This window comes from Ruditapes philippinarum, unplaced genomic scaffold, assembly GCF_026571515.1.
Source record: "Ruditapes philippinarum isolate M1 unplaced genomic scaffold, ASM2657151v2 ctg464_1_1_1_1, whole genome shotgun sequence".
Taxonomy (NCBI): domain Eukaryota; kingdom Metazoa; phylum Mollusca; class Bivalvia; order Venerida; family Veneridae; genus Ruditapes; species Ruditapes philippinarum.
In genome coordinates this window covers 134,439-156,706 of record NW_026867304.1, presented here as the reverse complement: position 1 = coordinate 156,706, position 22,268 = coordinate 134,439, and the positions used below count along the sequence as shown (strand labels likewise).

At 32.4% G+C, this 22,268-nt stretch overlaps 1 protein-coding gene across 1 annotated transcript in view; it reads left to right on the top strand.

The window, feature by feature from the left end:
• The window catches only part of LOC132735627 (disintegrin and metalloproteinase domain-containing protein 10-like), a 58,699-nt gene extending 37,952 nt beyond the window's left edge, over positions 1-20,747 (top strand). Inside the window, exons 12-19 of the mRNA XM_060722602.1 lie at positions 865-969; positions 1,927-2,011; positions 3,586-3,694; positions 4,683-4,844; positions 9,375-9,514; positions 9,992-10,195; positions 11,832-11,879; positions 20,565-20,747. Of these exons, the coding sequence (XP_060578585.1) occupies positions 865-969; positions 1,927-2,011; positions 3,586-3,694; positions 4,683-4,844; positions 9,375-9,514; positions 9,992-10,195; positions 11,832-11,879; positions 20,565-20,732 (1,021 nt within the window). The 3' untranslated portion in view covers positions 20,733-20,747. The remainder of the gene's footprint in view (positions 1-864; positions 970-1,926; positions 2,012-3,585; positions 3,695-4,682; positions 4,845-9,374; positions 9,515-9,991; positions 10,196-11,831; positions 11,880-20,564) is intronic.
• Positions 20,748-22,268: the final 1,521 nt, after the last annotated feature.

Genomic DNA, 22,268 nt, shown 5'->3' with positions numbered 1-22,268 from the left:
TGTTCCAGAAACATTTCCTTTTATTTATGAGGGGCATACATATTTCAGAAACATTTCTTTTTATTTATGAGGGGCATACATGTTCCAGAAACATCTCTTTTTATTTATGAGGGGCATACATGTTTCAGAAACATTTCTTTTGGTTAATGAGGGCCATACATATCCAGAAACATTTCCTTTTATTTGTGAGGGGCATACATGTTTCAGAAACATTTCTTTTTATTTATGAGGGGCATACATGTTCCAGAAACATTTCTTTTTACTTATGAGGGGCATACATGTTTCAGAAACATTTCTTTTTATTTATGAGGGGCATACATGTTTCAGAAACATTTCTTTTTATTTATGAGGGGCATACATGTTTCAGAAACATTTCTTTTGGTTAATGAGGGGCATACATGTTTCAGAAACATTTCTTTTAGTTAATGAGGGCCATACATGCTTCAGAAACATTTCATTTGGTTTATGTGGGGCATACATGTTTCAGAAACATTTCTTCAGTTAAATAATTATAATGTTTAAATTTAACCTGATTTGCATGCTTTTTGTAAAAGTCAAAATTCTGTGTGAGTAGATGTGATGAAATAGGAAATGACGTGTTCGGGAAGATGTATATAATGAGATCATTTCATATGATAAACTATTCAATTAAGGGATGGGCGGGGCAGCGGAGGCATGTCTGGGGGGGGGGGGGGAGTGTCTTCTAGAGTATTGAATGGGGAGTAGTCATTCAAAATGTCAGTATATTGAAGCTATGGATAGAAAGAGGGTCATGTTTAAAAAATTGAAATTCCTTGATTACTGTTAGTACTTTTTTTTTCCTCATATTTAAAAAAATTATAATTTTTAAACATGTATTTTCAGCCCGTCAAAAGGTCCTTGCTGTGAAAGCGATTGTAACTTTACACCATTTGCATTAAACAAAACATGCAGATTCAAAGATGAGTGCTACTCGGCAGCCTATTGCTCATATCCTTTTTGTTCAACTATGTGAAGATTTTATTTTTGTGACTTTTGTGCATTCAACACCAAAAATGTATCATTAATTATAACATTACTGAGAATCTTGACTGTATCCATGCATTATACTTTTAGATCAATAGACTGTATAAGTGGTTAATTTTGTGATGTGGAAATATTTGATTGCGCAAAAATTATTTCTTTTCAGACAAACTTTCTTCTATAATTTTAAAACATGTTTTCATACAACATCTTACATGAATAAGTTTGACTGTTCAAGTTGTGAAATTATTTTTCTCATTGCTTGTTTGTTCAATAGTTTGGTCTTAACAAATCACAAATGTGTTAATGATGTGTTAATTACACAATAGGTTATTCATATGACATCTGAATGTTTCAAAATATGACAAAGAAATTTATCAAACTAGCAATGTATATTTCAAACAATTATATAAATGATACAGGTATTAAACAACTGAATAGAATGATTACAATTGTGGCATATTATTAACATGTACCTGCTTAATTAATGATATTAAACTAAAAAAATCATATTTTCGCAAATATTTCCGCACTTATAGACATTCACAAAATTTTTGTGACATAAATATCCACTTATACAGTAATACACAAAGTGCGATGATGTAACTAAGTTGTGTTGACTTTTCATAATTTTGTTTAATGTAATAATTTGTTTCCATATATTCATTTCTCATTATATTTAAAAGAAGGATGATTGTCTAAGACATTGCATGGATGCGGTTGATGGGTCAGGGACCCTGACGGAGGGATCCAGGGCCATCATGGCCCCCTATTTATAAAGAATATATAAGGGGAAAATTGGGACTTTGGTTTTTACTACGACACATTGAGAAAAACGTCAAATCGAAGTACTACTCATATAAGTTTTTCTGTATATTAAAATTGACCTGATTTAATTCTACAATTTCCTTAACATCTGTTCACTGGGAACAAGGCAGAGTGTCCGGATTCAGTGTTAGCACCTGATGGTAGTTACTGTAATTACTTTGGCTTCACATGTCAGAATGGGGTAAGAGTTGTTTATTACTAATAAGTCTAATGCAATATTATACAGTTTTTAAAATCATTAAATGAGAGTTTGATTTTTAAAAATGCTAAGTTTTGTGTTAGCTTCCTCTTTGTTGAAGATGCCTCATTTACAATGATACCATCTTATTAGTAACATACATACTGCAGGCGGTCTTTTGTGCACTTTCTATTCCGCCAGATTTTATTGTGCCCCCACGTTAGTGGCGGGCATTTAGATTTACCCTTGTCCGTCCGTTCGTCCGTCCTTCCGTCCGTCCGTCCGTTCACTTTTGTGTCGCACGTAACTGAAAAAGTATTTGACCTAGAGTCATGAAACTTTACAGGAATGTTGATCAGCATGTGTAGTTGTGCACCTGGGTATTTTCGTCTGGATATTTTTTGTATTTTCAGAGTTATTGCCCTTGATTTAGTAAAATTTTGCAATTTTCAACTTGTGTCGCATGTAACTCAAAAAGTATTTGACCTAGAGTCATGAAACTTTACAGGAATGTTGATCAGCATGTGTAGTTGTGCACCTGGGTATTTTCGTCTGGATATTTTTAGTATTTTCAGAGTTATTGCCCTTGACTTAGTAAAATTTTGCAATTTTCAACTTGTGTCGCATGTAACTCAAAAACAATTTGACCTAGAGTCGAATGTTGATCAGCATGAGTTGTTGTGCACCTGGGTATTTTCGTCTGGATATTTTTAGTATTTTCAGAGTTATTGCCCTTGACTTAGTAAAATTTTGCAATTTTCAACTTGTGTCGCATGTAACTCAAAAAGTATTTGACCTAGAGTCATGAAACTTTACAGGAATGTTGATCAGCATGTGTAGTTGTGCACCTGGGTATTTTTGTCTGGATATTTTTAGTATTTTCAGAGTTATTGCCCTTGACTTAGTAAAATTTTGCAATTTTCAACTTGTGTCGCACGCAACTAAAAAAGTATTTGACCTAGAGTCATGAAACTTAACAGGAATGTTGATCAGCATGTGTAGTTGTGCACCTGGGTATTTTCGTGTGGATATTTTTAGTATTTTTGGAGTTATTGCCCTTGACTTAGTAAAATTTTGCAATTTTCAACATGTGTCGCACTTAACTCAAAAAGTATTTGACCTAGAGTCATGTAACTTTACAGGAATATTGATCAGCATGTGCAGTTGTGCACTAGGTATTTTCTTCGTGATTTATTTAGTATTTTTAGAGTTATTGCCCTTCACTTAGAAATTTTTTGCAATTTTCAACTTGTGTCGCAAGTTACTCAAAAAAGGATTTTACATAGTCATTAAACCTTATGGGCAGCTTGCTCAGCATATTTAGATTTGCACCTTGGGTTTAGCTTGTGGATTTATCCAGTATTTGTAGAGTTATTTCCCTTGACTTAGTAAAAAGATTGACAGAACAGTGGCGCGGTGGGGGCACCCGTGTCCTATGGACACATTTCTAGTTTTTCATTTACCATGGAAGGTAAGGGACAACATATCAGATGCTCTCCCTATAAATTTATGAAGAATATTTTCATTTATAGTTTTTTAGCCTAATTAAAGAAAACATTTCTTTTTTCACATTATAGGAATGCGCTGGGTCATTGTGTGAAAAATTCCACTGGACAGAATGTTTTCAGACTGGTAAAACTAAAACTAAAGAAGAACAAGAAGAATTATGTAAATTAGGATGTACCCGTAAGTGTGATATGTAATTTAGGATGTCCCCGAAAGTGTGATATGTAAATAAGGATGTACCCATAAGTGTGATATGTAAATTAGGATGTACCTGTAAGTGTGATATGTAAATTAGGATGTACCCATAAGTGTGATATGTAAATTAGGATGTACCCATAAGTGTGATATGTAAATTAGGATTTACCCATAAGTGTGATATGTAAATTAGGATGTACCCATAAGTGTGATATGTAAATTAGGATGTACCCATAAGTGTGATATGTAAATTAGGATTTTCCCATAAGTGTGATATGTAAATGAGGATGTATATATAATTGTGAATTTTAATTAGGATGTAGCTGTAAGTGTGGGATGTAAATTAGGATAACTAGAGCTAAATGTTATTGATAAGAATTTAATTTGAAAGAGAAAAGTTAAAAATTTACTAAATGGTTTCAACTGTCACCATTCCAGTTGCATGTGCGCGCTCTTCAATCATCATTCTAGCCATTTTTGGTGTTTTTCTTATCGGCAAGGTCACTTAACTAACATAATTGTGTAAAAGTTCCCACCTGTAACAGATGTTGCCATTTTCTTGTGCAAAAATAGCCAACATAGCATATGATGTTTTGCTTGAGTGGAATGAATACTTGCAAGCTCTTACGAAACATTCAATTTGATAAAGTGTGTCATACTTTTCAACTCCGGCATTTTGATATGGAGAAAATGATGATATAAAAGTGGCTGTTTAGAAATTTTGTTAAGTGTATGTCTATATGTATATGAAAACTCCCGAAAACATCTTGAAATTACAGACATGTAACAACCATATCATCATGAAAACAATATAATATTACTTTTTATAAATTTTATAAAAAAATGCCGTAAGATATTGCTTTATACCCTTTAATATTATATATGTAATTTCTGTTTTTGTTTTGAAAGCACATCTAAGAAGCTTATTTTGGTTTTGATTTTGTAACATTTTTTCCCCCCATTTTTTTCACAGACAATATAACAAATGGAGAGTGCATCTTGTCCAGTGACCTAGACAGAATTAACAAAGAATTTCCAGAATATGCGTCTATGATAGGCGAAGTGTTTGCAGGTCGATCAAAATCAGGGAGGGGTGAATCTAACGAAAGATCAGACGGTATTAAACTAGCACCAGGTAAATTCTATATTACTATTGAATAGCTTGATTATCTTGTGCTGGTTGTGGTGGTATAGTTTTCACTTCGGATCATGGCAGTAAGCCAAATTGAATTTACCAGAGTACAGTTCAACCACCACTTCATTCCTGGGCAGGCTGTCAAGCAGTTTTGCCAGTACTAGTTGCCTTCACTTTTGCAAGGAAATGAAACTTTTGTACATACCAGAGCAGAGGTACAGTGCAAATGACTGTAGAAAGGATTTCATGATAAATCACTATGAAAGTAACCTGCGCCCTTTCGGGAATCGAACCGGTCGCCCAATTCACAGTCCAATGCTCTACCTATTGAGCTAACTGGACGGCTTGATTATTATATCTCTCTCAATCTATGTTACATCAGTGCATTTAATACTTAATTCATATAATGATTTTATATGTTAAAAGATTATGGCCAACAGATATATAGGAATGGCAGTGAATTACAGGTTATCTGGATGAACGATTCTATGCCCAGTGAAGATATGGAAAATATATTTTATTGCAGTGAAAAATAAATTTTTACATTGAATGTATGGAAAATGAAAATATATGGAAGGTAATTAACGCAAAAATTACATCTTGCTTTCTTACGTTACATCGTGCTTTCAAACTTGTACATCTTGCATTCTGACTTGTACATCTTGCATTCTGACTTTTACATGTTGCTTTCTTACATGCACATTATGCTTTTTGATGTGTGCGTCTTGCTTAATTGTATGTTGATATCGTTATTTAACGATCAATTATTATTCATTTGTTGATCTGGTGTATTAATTCAATAACTTAACCTGCAACTGTTTATATTTGGGTCTATTTACTCAGCTTGAATAACGAATGTCATAAGGTAGAATGACGCATAGCCAAAAGCCGAATGCAGCAAGCATAACGCGACGTGACATCTGGTATAATAATATGTGACACCCAAATTATGCTAACAGGTGGCGCTACAGTTATATTCTCGGTAAAGTCCGAATTGCGGTTCGGATTCAGTTACCAAGTTACGTCCCTTTGTTTTAAATTTCCATTTCCACTATGGAAGAAATAAGGTAAACATAATTATATACAAAACGATTTAACCAATTTTTGTATTAATTACTGAAACTGTGTGGGTCAAATTATATTTCCAGCTGACAATGACAAGTTTCAAATTTTCAAATCAATGATTTTAGAATTATTTTTTTATCAACAAAATAATTATAAAATAGAACAGTTGTTCAAAGCGCTTGGGCCATAAAAACTTCTTAGTAAAATATTTCATCCTCTTGGAAAGTTCCAAATTTTTGACAGGGCTTATTTCCAATACCTGTGACCATAAATTAAAAGTACATGTGTATTATTATAGACGTTGAAACAAAACGGCTTATAGTAAGTTTTTTTTTTGGATACAATCAATTTTTATACGCCTGTTTGAAAAACGGGACGTATTATGGGAACGCCCCTGGCAATTTTGTCCGGAGCATATCTCCTACATGTGTGGAGGGATTTTAATGAAACTTCATAGAAATGTTCACCACTATGAGAAGCAGTGTCGCGCACATGAACCAGGTCTCTAGGTCAAAGGTCAAGGTCACACTTAGAGCTCATTGAAAAATGCTTGTCCGGAGCAAAACTTCCACATGTATAGAGGGATTTCAATATTACTTGGCACAAATGTTCACCATTGTAAGGCGGAGTGTTGCGCTCAAGATTCAGGTCCTTGCGGCCAAGGTCAAGGTCACACATAGAGGTCAAAGTTCAGATAAAAATATGAAGATGTGTATATGGACCATTTAGTCATCATTTATTGAGGGATTGTAACATAAATGGTCATTATCAAGACTATGGCTGTGATACATATAATTTAGGTCAATATATACAAGGTCAAGGTCACTAAAGATGATGAAATATCCAGATTTTGTCCTGAGCATATCTCCTACACGCATGGAGGGATTTTAATGAAATTTCATAGAAATGTTCACCATTATGAGAAGCCATGTCACGCACATGAACTAGGTCTCTAGGTCAAAGGTCAAGGTCACACTTAGAGCTCATTGAAAAACGCTTGTCCATAGCAAAACTTCTACATTCATAGGGGGATTTCAATATAACTTATGGCACAAATGTTCACCATTGTGAGGCTGAGTGTCGCACACAAAATTCAGATCCCTGCGACCAAAGTCAAGGTTACACATAGAGGTCAAAGTTCAGATAAAAATATGAAGATGTGTATAGGGACGATTTAATCATCATTTATTGATGGATTGTAGCACAAATGGTAACTATCATGACTTCAGGTGTGACACATTTAATTTAGGTTAATATTTGCATGGTCAAGCTCACTGGAGATGATTAAATATCCAGATGTTGTCCGGAGCATATTTTCTACATGCATGGTACTTTATAGAATTGTTCACCACCATGAGACATAGTGCCCTGCACATGAACCAAGTCTCTAGGTCAAAGGTGAAGGTCTTAGTTAGAGCTCATAGAAAAATGCTTGTCTGGAGCAAAACTTCTACATGCATAGAGGGATTTCAATATAATTTGGCACAAATGTTAATCATTGTGAGGCTGAGTGCCGTGCATAAAATTCAGGTGCCTGCGACCAAGGTCAAGGTCACACATCCTGTGCATATCTTCCCTACTGATATGTTTTAAGGTTCATTTAACAACACAGTGCCAAGAATAAAAACTTGCTTGCTAGATAACACTTATCCATAATGCCCCCATCTCCATCTAAAGCTTTCGTAAACGGGCGTATTTTGTGACTATGGCACCCTTGTCTATTTATGAGCAGCACATGTGCTGGGATTGACAAATGTACATTTAATTTGGATTCTAAAGGTGTTTTAAGCTCCACACCCCAAGTGTCTGTGATGACATCAACCGTAACAAATAAGATTATGGCTAAATTGCAAATAAGGGACATAACTATTGTGATCGATATTCCGGATACTCGTATATTTTCGGTAATTTCCGTATGGTTCCATACATATGTTTCTGAGCCTGTGCCCTCTGTCGTAAAAAAAGTGTAGTTTGCAACCTGCCTTGTTGTATTGCACACAGTGCGTGCTTCCATGTATTATTTATACATATATAATCGATTAACATAGGTTTCCTATTTTTGTACACATTAAATGTAGACAGTTTACGATCATTATCATTAATCTGAACTGATTTTAGCATCAAACATATAACTTTATAACATAGACAAATTTGAAGATAGTCAAATAACAAATGATTCATGCAATTTAAAGCAAAATATGCAAGTCATAATGCAAAATATGCAAGTCATAATGCAAAATGTACAAGTCATAATGCAAAATGTGCAAGTCATAATTGCAAAATGTGCAAGTCATAATGCAAAATGTGCAAGTCATAATGTAAAATGTGCAAGTCATAATTGCAAAATGTGCAAGTCATGATGCAAAATGTGCAAGTCATGATGCAAAATGTGCAAGTCATAATGCAAAATGTGCAAGTCATAATGCAAAATGTGCAAGCCATAATGCAAAATGTGCAAGTCAGGATGGATTGTGTGCATGTCATAATATAAAATGTAAGAATCCAAGGTGTACAAGTCAGAAAGCACAATGTAACGTAAGAAGGCAAGATGTAATTTTTGCGTTAATACCCTTCAATAAAAATATGCATTTTATTTTATCAATATTTCAGTATATTTTATTTTAGTATAATAATAAAATCATTTCATAAAGAGCTGTGCAAATATAACAGCTGGTGTTGATAATGGGAATAAATTATCTAAAGATTCTGTAAGTTATAATTAAGGTTGTTACCACACTTAAGTTAAATTCTATATATGTATATAATTATGCTTCTAAAAGAATTTTCAAACATCGAAGAATATGTAAAATATGTATTGCTTATATTTGTGCACATTATATGTAATCATTAAAATATACGCATTCATTTCGTATTGAAAAAATTGACTTAGACTTAATAGAAAATAAATTTCTAATTACCCCCCTTTATTAACATGAAATGTAAATTTGGAAATATCTTTACAAATAATGCTTTTTGGAACTTACAATATTGATAAATCTTCATTTCAGCATTATATTTATGATATAAAAACATAATTATGTTGACACAACTTTTTGGGGTTTGGCCGAGGGAAGCTTGATTCAAACCACCTTTCCCCACCCCGTGGTCGAATCCCCGGATCATTCTTTCCTTGAAAACCCTATTACAAAGTTGGACTATGCCAGTTGGTCCTGAAAAATGCGCGAGCCCAGGTCTTCTACCATGCTGGTCGCAAACCATTTTGTTGGTTGTGTAAAACCCCCAAAACAGGATCTTTAATTATTCATTCAAACACACACAATGTACATCAAAGTTTCTACAAAGTTTTCACTTCCTACCTTTTATTTTTCGGTATTTAATTAATCTACTGATTTCTGCTATGAAATTTATCACATAACTGTTCCACTTTATGACCTCTTCTTTGTTGAGACGTAAAACAAAACAACAACAACAACAACAAAAAATATAATGTTATATTTCTCACAGGTTCACCATGTAACAATTTCCAAGGTTACTGCGACGTGTTTTATCGTTGCCGTGGAGTTGATGCTGAAGGACCGTTGTCAAGACTAAAAAATCTTATCTTCGATCCAGAAACCTTGCAAGACATTTCCAACTGGATTGTGGTAACTAATTATTGCATGTTTCTTAACAAATTTTTCATTTCTTGTCTTACGACATTTTAAAAAAATGTATAGGTACCTTACTGCACGAAGATGACAAGTCTATATTTTGCCATAATTCTTTTAATTTTATAATTTTCTGCACATGAAGGATATTTAAGTTACCAGGGTCAAGCAAGCTTCCGTAAATGAATACAAAATATACCTATAATATTCGATTTATCTTATAAAAAGATTGGGGCAGTCTTTTTATATTTTCAGCAGATTTACATTATATCCATAGTATTTTCCAATGACACCTGTTGGGCAATCACCATTATAACACAGTCAATCTGTGAAATATAGAGTCAATTCAGCTCAACTTGACAATGAAAAAAACGAGCATAATGTTACTTTTATGATAGTAAATGACATAACAAAATGGTGACACAAGAGGTATTATTCATGGTTTGATTGATTTTCTGTTTGCTCATTCTTCAGGAGCATTGGTGGGCTGTGTTGTTGATGGGTATAGGGTTGGTAATAGCTATGGGATTGTTCATCAAGTTTTGTGCCGTGCACACACCAAGTTCAAATCCCAAGGCCAAGCCGGCGCGAAAGTTAAGTGAGACTATGACTCTGCGTCGGCGCAGAAATCAAAACAGACAACTTCCTCCACAACCGCAACCGGTACGCTATCCCCAGGTACGTAAATCAAATATTTGAAAATTTTTTCAGTTTTTCGTAACATATATTTTTCTACATCATTTTTAATAACATATTTTTATTTTACTTTTAGACACCTGTAAGTTTTTTCATTATGTTTAGTGATACATCTCAAAGAATTTCATGGCGATGAAAACTTTTGATTTTTTTTTTTTAATCTTAAATATTCTATGAAATGTAGACAAATGACTGTTAAAAGAAATACAAGTCTTAATGAAAAAAAATCTGATTTGTTCGATTAGAATATTTTTTGTCAGAGAGTTTTTCATAGGGAGTAAAATCAAAATATGATCTTTACATGTATATTGAATAAAATGATAGTCAAGTAGGGGTTTCAGAGATGAAAATAATTCATATAAAGAAACTGGTCTGTGTACTGTAGAAACTTTTGTAAGAAAACATCTTGTCAAGATGCTCTAAAAAAGATGTCACTAAGTTTTGTCAATTTTCTTAGCAACTATTCATATGGGAAAAAAAAATTGCATTGTGAAGTTTCGACTTTATGTTTCTAGTCACGGTGACATTGAGACGTGGTCATACTGGATTATGAAAAAATTGACTAAATAAGCTTTTACAATGGATATATAAACAACTTAGAAAATACAGAATATTGAATAAGTGTAGGCTCAATACTGCATTTATTGAACGAGTTGAATAAAATTATATTATGCGAGCCTCTGGTGAGCAAAATATTATTTTATCGAACAAGTTCAATAAATATAGTAATGAACCTAGACAAATATAATATTCTATTTATCACATACCCAAAATGAAGACTGTTAATAGTGCGAAAAGAATCAATTTTTCATTGAAGCACATATGGTGTTACATTAACATTTAGCATGTCATTACATTATGTTTATATAACGTAAATGACGTTACGTCAAAATATTTGAACGTCCATGCAATACCAATTTTATGGTGTCACAAAATCGGTATGGGTATGTGATAAGCATAAAACTAAGACAATTCTATATCTTGTAGAAGAAGCTAATTAGTTGACCTTGACACTGCTGGGACTATAGGTGATTTAAGCATTTTGCCACCAGTATAGAGTCACGCCAGCTTGAACTATCCCTACAGTTTGACCAGGCTCTATACCTCTGGAAGCTCAGTTTTTACTTTTTATGTTTTTGACACTTAAATCTCTTAAAGCAGCATGCCTGCAGATTCATGCTTATTTGCAGGAAAAAATTTTGAATTTTTTTTTTGGAAAGTAAAATATTGTGATACGTACAAAGAAAGTAATTTACACATTGCATCCTTTCTTTACTTACAATCGTCATAATTTACTTAAATGAAGTCAAAATATGCAGACATAACTCTTACTGCTTTAGTCATGCAAAAGCAAATATGGGGATAAAGAATTCATTTTATTGCACAGAACAAGTAGATTATTACTTGAATCTTAAATCATCTTAATTTTTTGAAAAAATCTTAGTACACTTTTCTCAAGTGTGATTCTCTTGATATTTTTTTTGCTCAACTGGAGGCATGCTGCTTTAAACTTTGAATGGACTGTTCCAAATTCAAAGCAAGGGTCAGTCCATTTTGTAAAATCAGCAGGGTAAAGGGTAGAAAAGTTTTTATATAAAAATTTGTTACATTTTGTCAGTATGAGAAGGAAAGAGGACGACGGGAGAGAGACTATCATTATGGCCGGGTAAGACGCCACGTGATTGTAGTGAAATGACCTTGACCTATATATCATTAACATGTCTATAATTTAAACGTGGGGTGACGCATTTGTTAATGCTTAGATTAGTTCTTGTATATTGCTAACAAAAAAGTGCGTGAACAGATATATATAGCTAATGAAATTGTGGGCTCTAATTACTAGTAAATTAATTGTCAGTTGAAATAGTTCATAGAATTTTGAACTGATAAAGCTTGCATTATTTACCTTATACAACTCTGGACACAAAACACAGCTTGTGAAATTGTTTAACATTACATAGCTTTCAAAAATAAAATCCAAAACACAGCTTGCCTTATTGTGGGCCAATAAACAGCTACCAAAACACAGCTATTATTATGTTGGACCATTACATAGCTACCAAAACACAGCTTTCATTATGTTGGACCATTACATAGCTACCAAAACACAGCTTTCATTATGTTGGACCATTACATAGCTACCAAAACACAGCTTTCATTATGTTGGACCATTATATAGCTAAATAAATTTGAATCCAAAACATGGCTTGCATTATAAATTGTTGGCCATTATATAGCTTAGAAAATTTATATAGCTAATAAAATTTGGATAAAGCTAACATTATTGTTGTCAAATGCATGATTAAGCTGTGAAACCATACAAAGCTTGTATACATAGCTTGCAATATTGTACACCAAAACATACCTAACAAAATTTGAGACCAAAACGCAGCTTGCATAATTTAGGGACCAAACATAGCTAACAAAATTGTTAAACCAACACTGCATAGCTTACAAAACTGAGGACTAATACACAGCTTACACAAATAATTATGACACAATATACAGCTTTCAAAACTGTGAACCAATAGATAGATAATGGTCTGATGGAAAGCTTGCAACTTTATGGACTGATACACTATTCACACTGTTCTCAGATGGTTTAACCAATAAATTGTTCAACAAATGATGGACAACAAGATTTAGGCATGAGAACAGTATAAATTATTAAACAGTGATGGAAGTGATGTTGATATTTAAGATTTTAAGTTTTTTAAGATGACCGTTATTTTCAGAAAACCAACAAAGTTACTCCATACCATACTTTCGGTTTGTTAAACAATATACATACATGTACATTACCAAAATTTTTCCCATGATGCATTGCTAGATTTTCGTGAAAATTTAAGTGACAGATAACCAGTCTCCTTCATTGATTCATTGATTGATGTTTAAACAGTACAAAAAAACTTCCATTGTATGACAGTGTAGGTGAACTACATATGGATCACAAAATTGAGCATTGTTAAAAAAATATGTGAATTTCCTCTGATCCATGCATGCACTACGAGTATAACACCATTATGTAAAAGAGAAAATAGGTCACAATCAAGGGATAAGTTTTAAACTTTTCAAGCCCTCATGTAAAATTAAATGCACAATTTTTAGATCCATATGGGGTACAACACAGTGTATACATTATATTGATTTATTTGGGTTGTTTGATAGTTAAGGACATATTAGTTACTATGGTTTTATTGGTACTTTTTTGCAACAATTATTAAATGACAATCATTCATTAAAAAAGAAAAGAAATAGAAAATATTTTAAAAAAGGCATGTATAAAATTTTAATATGAATCATTTGTTTAAAAGAATGATGAAATTGTTGTAAATGTCTCACAAAATCTAGCAAATTCATATCAGTTACCTTAGAGATATTTCTCTGTATACACTATGTCTGATTGTTTAACTTTTACCTGACCTTTACCTGACCTTTACTTGACCTATACCTGTCCATTACCTGACCTTTATCTGACCTTTACCTAACCTTTACTTGACCTTTACCTGTCCATTACCTGACCTTTATCTGACCTTTACCTGCCCTTTACCTGACCTTTACTTGACCTTTAACAGACCTTTACTTGACCTTTTACCAAAGATTAACATGAGTTCCTTTGGAAAATGTTGCAGCACATTTTTCCCTTCAATCCAAACAGTACAAATTATAACACATACACTGCCCAATATAAAATTAACACACACAGACCTTTCCATCTTCAAGATCCAAAATTTATAAGCCTTTGCTACCCAGTACAGACCTTCACATATGCCTGCATATCTGGCTATATAATTATGCTCTTTGTTTCATATCATAGCTCATTTATTGTATTAAACTTTCTTAGATTTCCACCAGACTAATTTCCTAAATTCAAAGCTTGAACAATCCATATTACACAACTTGAGCTGGTTTATAAGGTTCAGATTAAATGAACCGTATTCTAATCAAACTGAAAGATTCATTCCAGGAATAGGTGAAAATCTGTGTGTAGGTATTCATATTAATTGTAATTTGTAGAAAGTAAATGAGTTGGTCATATATTATGATAATATTCTGCCTGCACCTGATACAATGATATTTCTAACAGGTAGGTACCTATAAATGAATACCTGTAACTTAAATTATTTCAATAAATAATAAACATTTTGTAGAAAAAGAGAACAGATATGTAAATGGTAAAGTATGAGCAGTATACAGAACTTAAAGTGATAATTATACCCATAATGTAATCCCCAAGATGTAATTTTTGTGTAACGGACATGATTGTATCCTTACAATAAGAAGTGAAATAGCATCTGTCACATAATCAGACCATAATATACTCACTTACATTAACTTTTATTATTTATAAAGAAATCCAAGAAGTATAAATTATGTTTCCTGCTTTTATATTATGTCCAATAAAAGATTGAAGAAAATGCCAAGTATTGACCTTTCAGGACACACTCTTTTACTGGGGGGACCAGTAACGCAGCTTTTCATAGAAATTGCAACTAAAGTGTCACATTGAAGGTTCCATGATGACCACCATATTATCACATTATTGTGATTTTGGGCGTTTTTGAAAGGATCCCGTTTTTCATTACTTTACTGTTTTTGTTTGACATTAAACCAAAAAGAAAACAAAAGCTGAAGAATAATAAAGTCCTATAGCATGATAGCTTATATTAATTTAATATACTAATCCCAAACACTTGTCATTGCCAATACTTATTGCCCTGTGACAATGATGATGATTTTATATTTTTATTTTTCATTTTATTACATGTAGCAAAGTCCCAAACATTCCTTGTTTGCAACCAATAAAATTGTCCCTGAAAATTGACTGGTTTGTATTAAAATGCTTCCCAATGTGTAACCCTAACCACCTAAAGTTTGTTAACCAGTCAAGAAACAAGCACCTGCTGGAAAACAATTGACTTTTTCGAAAACCTAGCTAAACACCGTTTTTTGGTACATTACCGTTATTATTAATAGCTTTGGGGAATAATACACCAAAAGTACATAACACAGTTACGTGATATTTCTATTTTTCTATCATTATTTAACCGTTTAAGGTGAAAAAAAAGATTTTTTTTTTAAATTATCAATATTCCATTAATATCTATTGCAAATTATTCAAAAAAATAAATTATTTATAATGAAAATCAATAAAATTCAAACAGACGTAGTGGAATCTTCCATACTAAATAAGGTTATTTTCTGCATAAACTTGTGTATTTACTTTATTTTTTGTATGGAATTATTCATACAATGATATTTAGTTATTTTCTTATAAAGAAATAACTGTTTTATTCCAATTTAATTTTAAAAAAAGGCCGAAAACATCGAGTTCGCTATTACACTACATTAGGTGAATTTCCCAGAGCCATGTACAGAAAGTACTGGAAAACGGCGTTTAGCTAGGTTTTTGAATTCGTGAATTTTTGGAATACCTTAGATTTTACAGATACAGTGTTGATTGTTTCTAAACTGGTTCCCATAGTCATTCAAGGAAGCTACCCTGTGGTAGAGGAACCAGTCAAGAAACAAGCACCTGCTGGAAAACAATTTTTGGAATACCTTGGATTTTACAGATACAGTGTTGATTGTTTCTAGACTGGTTCCTCTATACATTCAAGGAAGAGGCCCTGTGGTAGGGGAACCAGTCAAGAAACAAGCACCTGCTGGAAAACAATTTTTGGAATACCTTAGATTTTACCGATACAGTATTGATTGTTTCTAGACTGGTTTCCTATTCATTCAAGGAAAGGACGCTGTGGTACGGGAACCAGTCAATAAACAAGCACCTGCTGGAAAAAATTTTTTGAATACCTTGGATTTTACCGATACAGTGTTGATTGTTTCTAGACTTGTTCCTCTATTCATTCAAGGGTAAGGGAACCAGTCAAGAAACAAGCACCTGCTGGAAAACAATTTTTGGAATACCTTAGATTTTACTGATACAGTGTTGATTGTTTCTAGACTGGTTCCTCTATTCATTCAAGGAAGACCTTGTGTTGCCGGAAACCAATTTGCATGTGAATGAATTTTTAATCAGGCGAGACATGTATAAATATACCAAAACTTTTCCCCAAACTCTTGACTTTTCAATGTTATTGTTTAATTAAACGTTTCTTCATGTTTCTTCATTTTTATATACATAAAGATATACATATACTGGTATGCTCATCTTTGTTTGCAGAAATTATATTGAAATCTAGGAATTTCTTGATGAATAGTTTCTATTTGTCTAATTTAAAAAAGAGAATGCACAATCAGCATATGATGTTTGGGAAGCTGCATTCCCTATATTTACTGCTCTTGGTCCGTTCTGAAAGGAACTGCTAGTTTTTGTAATGACACTTTACCAAACTATGTTATTACCAGTAATCTAGTAATCTGTGTGTATTTTTCAATTATATTTATGTCATTTAAAAAAAAAAAAAGACACTATATTGCAATATGAGTATTGGCAAATACCAAATTTGAGCATATTTATAACTTATCTTTAATAACTTGGCTTATAAAAACTTTCTTAAGTATATTTATTCTTTCTTTATTTGCAACACATTTATTATTTTACACCAAGATGATTGATTTATCGTGTTATATGTTGTAGGGAAAAAAGTCCGAGGAATTTTCAAGCATTTAACTGCGTAAGAAACGTGATACTGACTTTAACAAGTTTTTAATTCTATCTCGTACACATGTCTTCTTTCTCTACACAGATAATTAGTTTACTAACTGTGTTTGTTCTGGTTTCAACATTTTCAGTGTTCCGTATAACAAGCTGTGTTCATAGTTATATGTTTTATTATATTCTTGAAAATGAAATATTAGAAATGTTGATAAATGAAAATGCGTATTTTCATTTTCCATATTTTCACTGTAAACATTGTGCACTGCAGTGAAACATATTTTCTTCGGTATTTTCAATGGTGTCTTGCCTGACTATTTTCTTCTTAATTTAGCCAGTACACAATATTTAAGGGGAAACCTTTCAAATTGTATGTCAAAAAAGAGAAAATAAATTGTATATTATAAACAGAAAATTAGAAAACTCAAGTTATATCTATAAATACAGGATTTATTTTCATCTTGTGGTATAAAGATGATCAGATTTCACTTGTGGCTTCCGCCATTAATGAAATATTTATTTTAATATTATTCGATTAAAATATGTCCTGTATTTATAGAAAAACCTTGAATTTCCTCTATCTATTGTTAGAAAACTTACTATAATATAATATTTTAAACTTCTGTTTCTATAATTTCTGACTTAATCATTTAAAGTACTGTACCTGATATGTGTATTAATGCTTTATAAGTTATACTAATGTGGCACGATGAAAAGATGAAAGAACGAAAAAAAAACAACAAAAAAACAAACAATCAAACCTTTACCAAGAAGTTCAATTGAAGAATGATTTATACATATAATTTGTAGTACTTTTGACTTTTTATTCTGCCATATTGCCGTACATACATAAAGCAACATTATAACATGTTTATGCGGTATCTATTTAGCAATAAGATTGACATGTATCTTTTAACTGAAATGGTTACTTTTGTCTTACATCATCATTCTACAGACTATGTATAGTCCCTTTAGAGGAAAGTTTTATGTTTTATAGAATTGTGTGTTTCCTAAATAGTGATCTTTCTTAGTTTAGAGATTAGTTTTTATTACACACTAAACTATAAATCACCGAGTTTCTGATACTGAAATCTATACTGATACACTGGATCCCTCTCTCAACCTCTTACTGAAAGTGATACTGAATTTTTTATTATTTTAGTAAATAATAGCAAGTTTTTACATAGATTAGTATTTTTATATAACACCCTAGATAAAAAATCACCCACTTTCTAATAGTGAAATCTATATAAGAACAGTATTCTGTACACACCTCCAGGAGCCTTCTTTCATCAACTGACTGAGACTCATACTGAATATTTACTATTTTAGTAGTATTTAGCAAGTTTGATATCAACACATCATCACCTGTTGTTTGCAGTGACCAGATTTTGTGATCGTCTGTCTTCAAACTAACCACTAATCATTCTATCTGAATTTCTCTTTAATTTCAACGGGGCGCCCGTAGCGGAGTGGAAAAGGTCCTTGACTTCAAGCCACATGCCCCTCATCTGACTGTGGGTTCGAATCCCGACAGGGTCTTGGATTTCTTTCATTTGAGGAAGCTATCCAGCTAGCATATGGAACATCGGTGTTTCTACTCAAGGTGCCAGTTCGTGCCTGAAATAAATTCATTTATACACAAAGGGCACCTGGGAGGTCTTCCTCCACCAGAAAAGCTGGAGCTTTGCTATATGACCTATACCATGTCAGTGCGAAGTAAAATCCAATCAAACAAACAAAACAAAACAAAATGTACACCCACTTATTCTTTACCTGAAGAACCAGACGACTTAGTTCAGAATTAAAAATATTTTGCGGTTTTCCAAGCTAATCTAGGGGTACAAACTTTACAGTTACAGCTTCGAAATTAAGGGCAGCAGTTTGACTATAAACTATTGTGACCTGTAGGGCACGGTGAGGTTATATAACTGTTAAAGATTGATTGTATCTGTTGTGGTGGGGAGGGGGGGATCATGTGTCAGGAAACTATTCAGCTAGCTTACAGAAGATTAGTGGTTCTTACCAGTCGGTGCCTGTTCCTGCCAGAAATAATGCATGAAGGTGCAACCGCCTCCGTGGTCGAGTGGTTAGAGTCGATGACTTCTAATCCAGTTACCTCTCTGGTGTGGGTTCGATCCCCGGGAGATGCTTTGGTAGTTTAGCGCGGAGGAAGGTAGTCAAGTACTGGTGTAACTCTCCAGGAACGATGGTTAGGAAACTACCCGCCTATATGACTGAAATAGTCTGTTGGAAAAAGGCGTAAAATGACACAAACAAACAAACAAACAAAGCATGAAGGTGCGGCAAAATCAATTGTTCATTTATTGCTCACATCGGTCCCAAGGCACCCTGTATGGACAAGTGGAATTATTCAAGATTTCTATATAAATATACTATATAAAATTATCATTTACGATATAAATATACTATATAAAAATGATATGTACAAGTTAAGAAATGCTTCAGATGAAAATGGATTTTAGTAAGTCAAAATTTGATTTTACTCGCCCTGCAGAGTGACATCTCTCATGTATGTCTGACCTCCATCAGTAAAGCTGGAAACTCAATAATACTCAGTTATGATCTAAAATACAACAACAAAAAAATAAGGAACAGAATATATGTTATTTACACTATTTACAGGAGAACTTTGCAATAGATGAGCATATGTAAAAGGTATAAATTGCTGGGATCAAAACATGGTTTAATTTTTGTTTTTGTTTTTTTTCAGTTTCTGTTTGTAAAATTTTGATTTTATGGTTATTTCCTTGTACAGTGTACTAAGTTACAAATTGGATTTTTGGTGGGAATAATTATATTTATAAATCAAGGTAGTCACAAAAAGTTTGAGTCTGATTTTTTATCAGTTGATTGTTTATAGAATTTAAATACTGCAACAAAACTTAATAAAATTGTAATATGGTGTAATCGGTCACTATATGTTACAAATTATGATTTGTGGGGGGGGGGGGGGGGGGCTAGCATAAATTTTGTTTTTGTTAGCAAAAAATTGGGAAAAACCTAAAACATAACACTTAATCAAAAGCTCTTTTTTAGACTTTTAATTTGTTAAATTGTGATAAAATTTTTTTTTTATAAAAACCCCTATAAGTTTCAAAACAGTTTATTGAAACTTAACAGTTTAAAATGGCCACCTTGTTTTTTTTCATGTGTCCCCAAGTGCCTTCTTACTTCGTTATGTTTATTTTTATCAGGAAAATCAAAAATTACACACGGGTAACTGTGTTTCCCGGGTTTTAAAGTTTTTTTTTTTACAGATTAAATGTTTAAGAAATATCAGTGAGATTCCGTGAGTACAATATATACTCCTGAGAAACTAATGTTTACGTTTTCTAAGTCTAAAAATTTCCCCAATAACAAAACCTTTGGACATTTTTTGTTTCAAAAACTTACCAAATTTACGCTTTTAGTTTTAGATCTTTCCAATTTCTGAACAGCAAATGTAAATGAAGATTTACACATTGGGGAAAAGAATTAAATAATAGTGTTAGACTCTAACTATAGATGAAAATATTTTTTGAAACTGTTTAAAGTTAGCCCTATTGTTTGTCTTAAGTCCTAGGACTTAGGATAAAACTTTCTTTGAAACGCAGCCCTGGTGTTTAAATTTCTCCTATTTCTTTTTTGTGTGATATATACATGTATATACATGCTACATAACCAGTAAATATTTTATTAAATATTTTTTATTTGTTACATCTTCACCAGGAGCAGGAATTATTACATGACCCCAAATATCCAGCCAAGGTATATAGCTCAGTAAATATATACACAGGTCATGCATCTTGTATTCTATTAATCCTGGGAAAAAACAAATTGTTCAAAACTTTTTATTTTCATTTGAATATGAGCCGTGTCATGACAAAACCAACATAATGGGTTTGCGACCAGCATGGATCCAGACCAGCCTGCGCATCCGTGCAGTCTGATCAGGATCCATGCTGTTCGCTATCAGTTTCTCTACTTGTTATAGATTTGGAAAACGAAGCAACGGGGAATCGGGGCGGGTCTGGGTCCATGTGGTCGAAAACGCTTTATGTTGGTTTTGTCGGCACGGCTATATAATTTGAATAATTTTTTTATTTTTTTAAATTTTAAACCCTACCAGAAAGGTTTGTTTTAGATTAGTAACAAAAAATAAAGGAAAATTCAAAAAAAGCAATTTCAATAAATTTTAAAACTCATGAAATTAAACCCCACCTCCAATTAAACCCCAGAAAAATAAAATTTAAAATAAAAATACAGTTTAAAAATTTTAAAAAAAATTTCAAGAAAAAAGAAATAAAAAAATTATTTATGTGGGGGTTTAGCCGTTTTGAAAAATTTTTCCCAAATTTATGTTTTTTCCTGTTTCTGGGGAAGGCAGAAAAGTAAATTTTTTTGCATTTTTTCCCTTTTTATGGAAATTTAATGTATAAAGTGTGTTTTAATTGAAATTATGTTTTTTTCCTTCAAAAATTTTTATTTTTTAATAAAATTTTTTAAAAATTTTTAAAAATTAGAGAAGGTCAGAATGCGCTTTAATGTCATATTTAAATTTATGCAGTTTTAAAAAAAAACGGGTCAAGGGCCTGTTTTTTCCGGTAATTTTTCAAAAAAAAAATAATTGTTTGAATACGGGGGTTTTGGGGGGGTTTTTTTTGGGGGGGGGGGGGGGGGGGGTGGTCTGTAATGAGATGCTTTAACAAAAAAATTTTCTCTGAGTTTTTTTTTTTAAATGAGGATTTATAGTCCAATTTTTAAAAAGTATTTATAGTGAAATTTGTCCAAAAAAATCGATGCCATAAATATATTACCACTGATAGAAATATTTGTTTTACAAAATTTAATGAAATATAAATAAAAAAAGAAACATTTCCAGGAATTAATAGAGTACATTATGTATCTGTTATGCTTTGCAATTTTTTTTTACTATTACAAATAATGCCAAATGAGAGAATTTGGGTTTGCTTTAAAATAACTCTGTTCTATATACGTAGTGAGTGCACCCACTTTATGAAAAGCTGGCCTTTTTCTAACTTTAGAATATAGCAAACAAAATTGATGTTAATACAATGGGATTTTACTTTATATTTATATAAAACTTAATTATAAAAAGATAAAAATAGTTTCCGAAGTATAGGTTTTGAACTCGAATATTTACTGACACATTAACGTCTGTACTGAATTTTATTTAAAATTTATTATTATACTCCAGGAATGCTTTTCACATAGCAATTATTTCTTCCCCTGGAAGCCATTTTTGATGGTCATTCCCAATATAATAATTTTTTTTTCTCATATTTTGTCAATTTTATTATACGGAATAATGACCCCCAAAATGGCTGCCACTTTTGACATGGGAGGTAAATATTAAACTTTTATAACAAAAATAAAAATCATTAATGTCATTTCAATTTTGTGACTGGAGAC